Here is a 6,769-nt window from a genome sequence, read left to right as displayed (position 1 = left end):
AACATCAAAGCTCATCTTCCAGAGAACTTTCCTAAACTGATATTGCATTTGATGCTTATTCTTTTGGATAATTTGTCCACGATTCTTCTTCATTTATTGTTGTGTCTATAGTAGCGTTGTTGTTGTTGTTGTTAAGTGCCGTCGAGTTGGTTCCGACCCATAGCGACCCTGTACAGGGTTTCCGAGGGTGTAAATCTTTACGGGAGTAGAAAGCCTCATCTTTCTCCCGCGGTGCAGCTGGTAGTTTCGAACCGCTGACCTTAAGGTTCGCAGCCCGATTCGTAACCACTACGCTACCAGAGCGTAGTGGTTACAAATCGGGCTGTGAACTGCAAGGTCAGAAGTTCAAAACTACCAGCTGTTCCATGGGTGAAAGATGAGGCTTTCTGCTCCCGTAAGGATTTACAGCCTTGGAAACCCTGCACAGGGTCACTATGAGTCGGAACTGACTCCATGGCACATAACAACAAAAACAATAGCTATCCAGTTGTTACAGCATTATCTGACTTAATGCTCTGTCTCTTATTCTCTCTGTGTTTGTATGTGTCCTAAGTCACACTCTGTGTTCACTGAGAGGTATCTCTGAGTAGTATCACCTACCTATGTATGAGAAATCATTTTGTCAGACCAATATTCATATCGTTTTCATGTCAGAATAATAGGATAAGATTTTCTGGAAGGTTATCATCAGGCTGTTAGGTAAACTGTCTTATTAGACAGAGGTTACGTGAGTGTTTTATCCATATCTACCTCAGAAGGAAGAATCGCTTTGTTTGTTTTTCCCCTTCTGACTTGTGCTATGCCTCCCTGTAAAAGCAAGGATGCTAGTGAGGATGGGTTTCTGTCTTTGAGTCATGCTGGGAGTCATGCGTATCCCAAATAGTGCCCAAAGCTGAGAGAAGGAGAGTGTAGGTCTTCAGGGCTGTATTGAAGACTTTATGATTGATTAGGGCTCCATTTCAGTAGTCGGAGAGCCCCATCTCGGATCTGCTTTGTCTTCATGCCATAGATGATGGGATTGAGCATGGGTGGCACGATTAGGTATAGGTCAGCCAGAAGAATGTGGACATGCCGGGGTACATGCTGGCCAAAACGCTGTGTGTAGAACGAGAAGAGTCCAGGTGTGTAGAAGAGCAGAATGACACCCAGATGGGAGCCACAGGTGCCAAAAGTCTTGGTCCTTGCCTCCTTGGAGGAGAGGGCTAACACAGCCCGCAGGATGAGTGCATAGGAGACAGCGATGCAGATGGAGTCAGTGCCTACCACAAGCGTGGCAGCAGTGATGCCATAGATATTATTTGGTTTTGTGCCCCCACAAGCCAGCTTTACTACTGCCATATGTTCACAGTAGGAGTGGGCCACCACTCGGCTACAGTAGCTCAGCCTTGCCAGTAAGCAGGTGAGTGGGGTCATGAGCCCCAGGCCACGGAGCACAGCAGCAGCTCCCAGCTTGCCCACAGCCACTGGGGGCAGTAGTGAGCCATAGTGTAATGGCCGGCAGATGGCCAAGTAGCGGTCAAAGGCCATTGCAAGCAGGATGCCCGATTCTACAGCTGAGAAGCCATGAATAAAGAACATCTGGGTAGCACAAGCCCCAAAAGCAATTTCAGCAGCTTTTGTCCAAAAGAGTGCTAGGAGCTTGGGCACAGTGGAGGTACAGAGCACCAGGTCAATGATGGACAGCATGCATAGGAATAGGTACATGGGCTGGTGCAGTGTAGGCTCTGAGCGTACTACCAGCAGCACTGCTATGTTCCCAAGTACTGCCAAGGCATACATGGAGCAAAAGGGAAATGCAATCCAAAAGTGAAATGCCTCCAGCCCAGGAATTCCCATGAGCAGGAAGGAGGCTGGGTTCTGATGGCTATGATTTGCATGGTGCATGGCTAGGCCAAAGTCAGGTGGACAGAGAAGATCTTACTGCCTTGCTCTGAGCCCTGGGAACCCCTGGAAGATGAAGCAGCTGGGATTCATCCTTATGATGTGACTGAAACTAAAATGGCAGATGGAAAAATTTGAGCTAGACCTCATGAGACATATCCAGGATGAGAAGATTGTAGGGCATTGGGAAATGATGCAAGACAGGTTGTGAAGTTACCATCCCCCAGATTCAAAAGATGCCTTGCCAATTCTGTCTGCTTTAGTGATCTCTAGACTGACAGGGAGGGTGTGCGTTTGATGGCTGCAGAATCCTCATGATGGTGAAGGTGAAGGGCTAAAGACTCTTGCAGGTTTCTTCTTTCTGTCTGTAAACCCTGTCCGCCTGTTCTCTAGTGTTATTTTCTCCTGATTCATATGCCCATGTGACAATATAAGGATGACATGATGATCAAAGGCCAGCCATATTGGGTGGCAGACTCAAATGAAAGAAGATCAAAACTATGGAGAAATGAAGGGAAGAAAGGGAGATCTGGGGCAGATTTTTATACCATTGTCAGAACCTGGATTCTGACTGGAAAAGTCAAGTACATGGTAAGGATTGAGTCTCTTTCAGTCTTCAACAATCATTAAGTTTATTTGCTTCGTGTTTAGTGCTTGCTTCAGGTGTCCTATGTTGATAGAAGCAGGTGGAATCATGCAGACTTGTTCAAATAGTGACGGAAAAGGCTGATCAGGTCATGATATGTGAGCTGATAAAATAATAGAGAGATGACTACATACAAAGCATATTCTCTCAGGAAATGAAAGGTGTGCAGGAAAGAGGATGGGAGTGAATTTTAGTCACTGGGAACATGGCATCATTTCCTGTAAGCAGATGTGGAGACCAAGATTGGTCAAATGACAGTGCCGAGCACATCTCCACCCCATCTCCTCAGTACACACACTCTGTGTACCTGAATATTCCCTCTCATATGTGTACCTTCTCATTTGTATCTTGTCCAGTGTCTAGTTAGTAAATGACAATTTGGGAAAGAAGGGAAGAGCAAACAAAAAAGTGGAAAGAGAAAGGAGATAAAGATAAAAGGGAAATATGAGAAAGGCCGGAAAGAAACCTAGGAGAGGGTAAAAATGTAGAAAGAAAAAGAGAGAAATGCATTTCTTGTAAGAGCTTGTCATGGTATGTAACTGTGCTCTGGTTGCCAGTTGAACAGAGCTAGTGAAACCAGTTGGATCCTGTGTTGTTAAGGTGTTCTGTTCCATCAAGTTGGTTATGACTCATAATGACTCTCTATAGGATTTCTAAGACTAGGATTCTTTGCAGGACAGAAAACCTCATCTTTCTTGTCTGGAGTGACTGCTGAGCTCAAATTGTGGACCTTGTGTTTAGCAGTCCAGTGCTTAGCCGACAGAGCCACAATGCTCCCAATGGACCCAATGGGGATAGCTGATTTCCACTCCCTATCTTAAAATGTGTGGGGCTGTGGGTTAATGCACCAGACGCAAAGTCATTTGAACTGCAAGGTCAGCGGTTCAAGATCACCACCTGCTTCTCAGAAACCCTATACAGGATTGCTATGGGTCGGAACCGACTCGACGGCATTTCACAACAACAACAACAATCTTAAAATGCAATAATCTCTGCAATCCTTATCACGTACCCACACCCAGAGGTTCTATGAAACTGCTTTGGGAAAGAGGAAGGAAGGGAAAGAGTAAGGACTCTAATGTGATATGGGGAAGGAACTTTGGATCAGAATTTGGGACTGGATACTAACTCTAATTGTCACTAAGATACTGAATAAATGATTTCACCTCTTTTTGTCTCATCGTCCCCTCTTCCATGTGTGTCCTGTTTGTCTTTGGGTGCTACACCTCTCTCTGTGTTTCTAACACCCAGCCTGGGTTCAAAGGTCCCCAGAGGGAAGTTAAGCATTGTTTTGGGGATTTCCATGCTTCAGTGCTCTTCCTTTGCTGTGGAGAATCAAGAGCTGAATAATGCGGTCATTACTGGGACAACCAGGCTTTTTCTCCCTTCCTTCTCTTCCACCTTTGCATTTTCACAATTGAATCAGGTCTCCTTAGTTCCTACTGCCACTCAAGGAACTTAAATTCTCACTCCCTCCTTGACTCCCCTGCCCCATTTCCATTCACACAGATGGTAAAACAGAAGTTGAAAGAGCCCAAGCTGGGCACAATATGCCCAGCATCCAGAAAAGAAGTCAAAGTGAGGACTTAGAGGTTTAGACTCCCTCAACCTATTCTATACAAATTCTTGGGGTCAGACAAGGAAAGATTCCCAGCCCTCTCCAGATAACTCTTACAGAATAACCCTAGTTTGTATCCTGGCATTTTGTATAGGAAAGATCTTACCTAAAATATGTAATAAAAGTTCAAATACTAGGAAAAAGTCTGCCTCAAAAAGAAAAGAACAAATTCTTCATCCCATTCCCATATGTGCTTATGAGCATCTGAAAGCCACCTGCCAAGAAGTCAGTACTCTTGAATAAAAAACCAAGCGCAGGTCAATCCAAATCCAGCTCTACCATTTATCAACTGTGTGATCTTGTTAAAATCACCTAACCTCTCTCAACCTAATTTCTCACCTGTGACCTGGAGAGGTTAAGTCTTACTTCATTGCCTATCAAATAACTTCCAAACCAAGATTATCATGGAAAATACTCATAAAGAGCCAATTACATTACTTGGCACACAGAAGTGGTCAAAAAGTATAATTTGCCTGTTATTTGAAGGGGAGACCACCTCAGTGAAGAAATTATCTTATTGGTGGTGAGTTCTTTGGTCTGCTCACAGTGTATCTATTGAAGGGTTGAGCACATGGGCCACCTTACCATATCTAGCATCAGGGAGTAAGAGTAGAATCTCAGGTCCTGCAGGATTTAGAGTGTGAGTGAGCAAAAGAGTTGGAGCATTTATTTTGTTATGAGAGTCCCAGCTGAAAGTGGAGAGTCCCTGGAGACACTAAAAAGATCTCTGGGATTCTAGAAAGAAGCAGCGAAGTGGGGCTAGGAAATTAGGGCCTTGATTAAGGAGGAAATTATAGGATAGCAAAGAAGATCTACCTTGAGAGTTCAGTGCAGTTAGGAAGGGTGTAAGCGGAGAGTTCCCTATCATAAATAATCCAAAAGACATTTTAGCATAGGAACACATTTTGGGATACTTTGCTAATTTTATTTTTTGACCTGGACCCTTCTCTCCACCCCAAATATTTGGTTTTTTTGGACAAGCTACTTAACTTCTCTGAATATTAGCTCTTCATCTGTAAAATAAGGAGCTGGTGAGATTAGATGAGATGATACATGCAAAGTATGAATCATTTTGCCTTGTCTATGCCAAGCATTCAGTAAGATGTTTGAATTGTTATTTTATTATTTTATTCAATTCAGTGATCATTCTATGTACAAATGACTATACCAGATGTTAGGGTAAGCAGATGAAGGATTGTGCCCTGTTTTAAGAAACTCACCGTTGGACTTGGAGAATGAGCAGACATATAAAAATGAATTATAATTGAATGAACTATATGTAGACAAATGAAAGAAAAGAGTCTCATTTGTATGAAGGGACGTTAGCTCTGTAAATAGATAATCAAGGATTTTAGAACTTAGAAGTACTAAGGGGCTTTAAAAAGTTTGTGGAAAAATTCCATGATATTTTAATTCCATTTTTTTCCACGAAATATTTGAAACTCCCTTGTATAAGGTGGACTTGGAGGGAGGGACACACTGGAGAGAGATGATAGCACGTGTAAAACAAGGCAGGCAAAGGACAATGGAAATGTTCTGAGAACCACTGGAGTCCAGTTTAGTAAAAATCTTCACAAATCTTTAATACTTTAAGTCACAATGAATGTCTTTTCTCTCCTTTTATCCTCTAGACAGCTTATCATGTGCTATTTGTATGCTAAGTTTTTGTTGTTGTTAAGTGTCGTTGAGTTGGTTCCAACCCATAGTGACCCTGTATAGGGTTTCCAAGGAGCATCTGGTGAGCTTGAGCCACTGATCTTGTAGTTCAAAAGACTTTGCAGTCTGACACATTAGCCCACAGCGCCACACCAGGACTACATTTGTGTACCATAGTCTACTTTAAATGTTCTGGTGTGGTGTCTAAGTAATACCTCTTAGTTTCTTGTTCCCCATCTGCAAAATGGGGCATATATTACTTACCTTCTGGGCTGTTGTTAGATACTATATGATAGATTATGTGTAAGACATTTAGTATGTTGCTAAATCCTGTTTAATCAATTCTGATTTATAGCCATCCTGTATAGGGTTTCTGAGGAGCAGCTGGTGGGTTTGAACTGCTGACCTTGCAGCTAAAACATTTAGTATGCTGTTGTTGTTGTAAAGTGCCGTTAAGTCAATTCCAACTCATAGAAACCTTGAATAGGATTTCTGAGGAGTGGCTGGTGAGCTTGAACCGTTGATCTTGCAGTTCAAACTGACTTTGCAGATCAGTGCATTAACCCACAATGCCACACCAGGATCCCAAGGCGTTTAGCATACAGTATTGTCTGGCATATTATAAACCCTCAATTTAAACATAACAAAACTGCCTTTGAGTCAATCCAGGCTAGTGGCAATCCCATGTGTGTCCCCTTAGAAATGTGCTTCATAGGGCTTTCAGTAACTGATTCTTTTTTTTTTTTTTTTAATTTTTTATTGTGAATTGAGTGAAGGTTTACAGACAAGGTCAGCAGTTTTACATTCAACAAATCATACCCCTTTTTCATCTCAGTGATTGCAATGCCCTCTGTGGAACAACAGTCGTCTGCTTCCTCCCAGTGGCTTCTATTTCCCTTCCACCACTTTCCCATCCCTTCCCCATTGTCCTTAGGTACATGTTGCCCCTTTGATTTTGAATGGCTGAC

The 6,769-nt window shown here is 42.9% G+C and overlaps 1 protein-coding gene across 1 annotated transcript; it reads right to left on the bottom strand.

Moving 5' to 3' along the window:
- Nucleotides 1–936: 936 nt before the first annotated feature.
- Nucleotides 937–1,884, bottom strand: LOC102830009 (putative olfactory receptor 52P1-like). Its single transcript, XM_006870374.1, has one exon. The coding sequence runs from the start codon at nucleotides 1,882–1,884 to the stop codon at nucleotides 937–939; it is 948 nt and encodes a 315-aa protein (XP_006870436.1).
- Nucleotides 1,885–6,769: the final 4,885 nt, after the last annotated feature.

This window comes from Chrysochloris asiatica, unplaced genomic scaffold, assembly GCF_000296735.1.
Source record: "Chrysochloris asiatica unplaced genomic scaffold, ChrAsi1.0 scaffold00140, whole genome shotgun sequence".
Classification (NCBI taxonomy): Eukaryota; Metazoa; Chordata; class Mammalia; order Afrosoricida; family Chrysochloridae; genus Chrysochloris; species Chrysochloris asiatica.
Note: the sequence above shows the minus strand (reverse complement) of the source record. Positions and strands in the feature narration are given on the sequence as shown.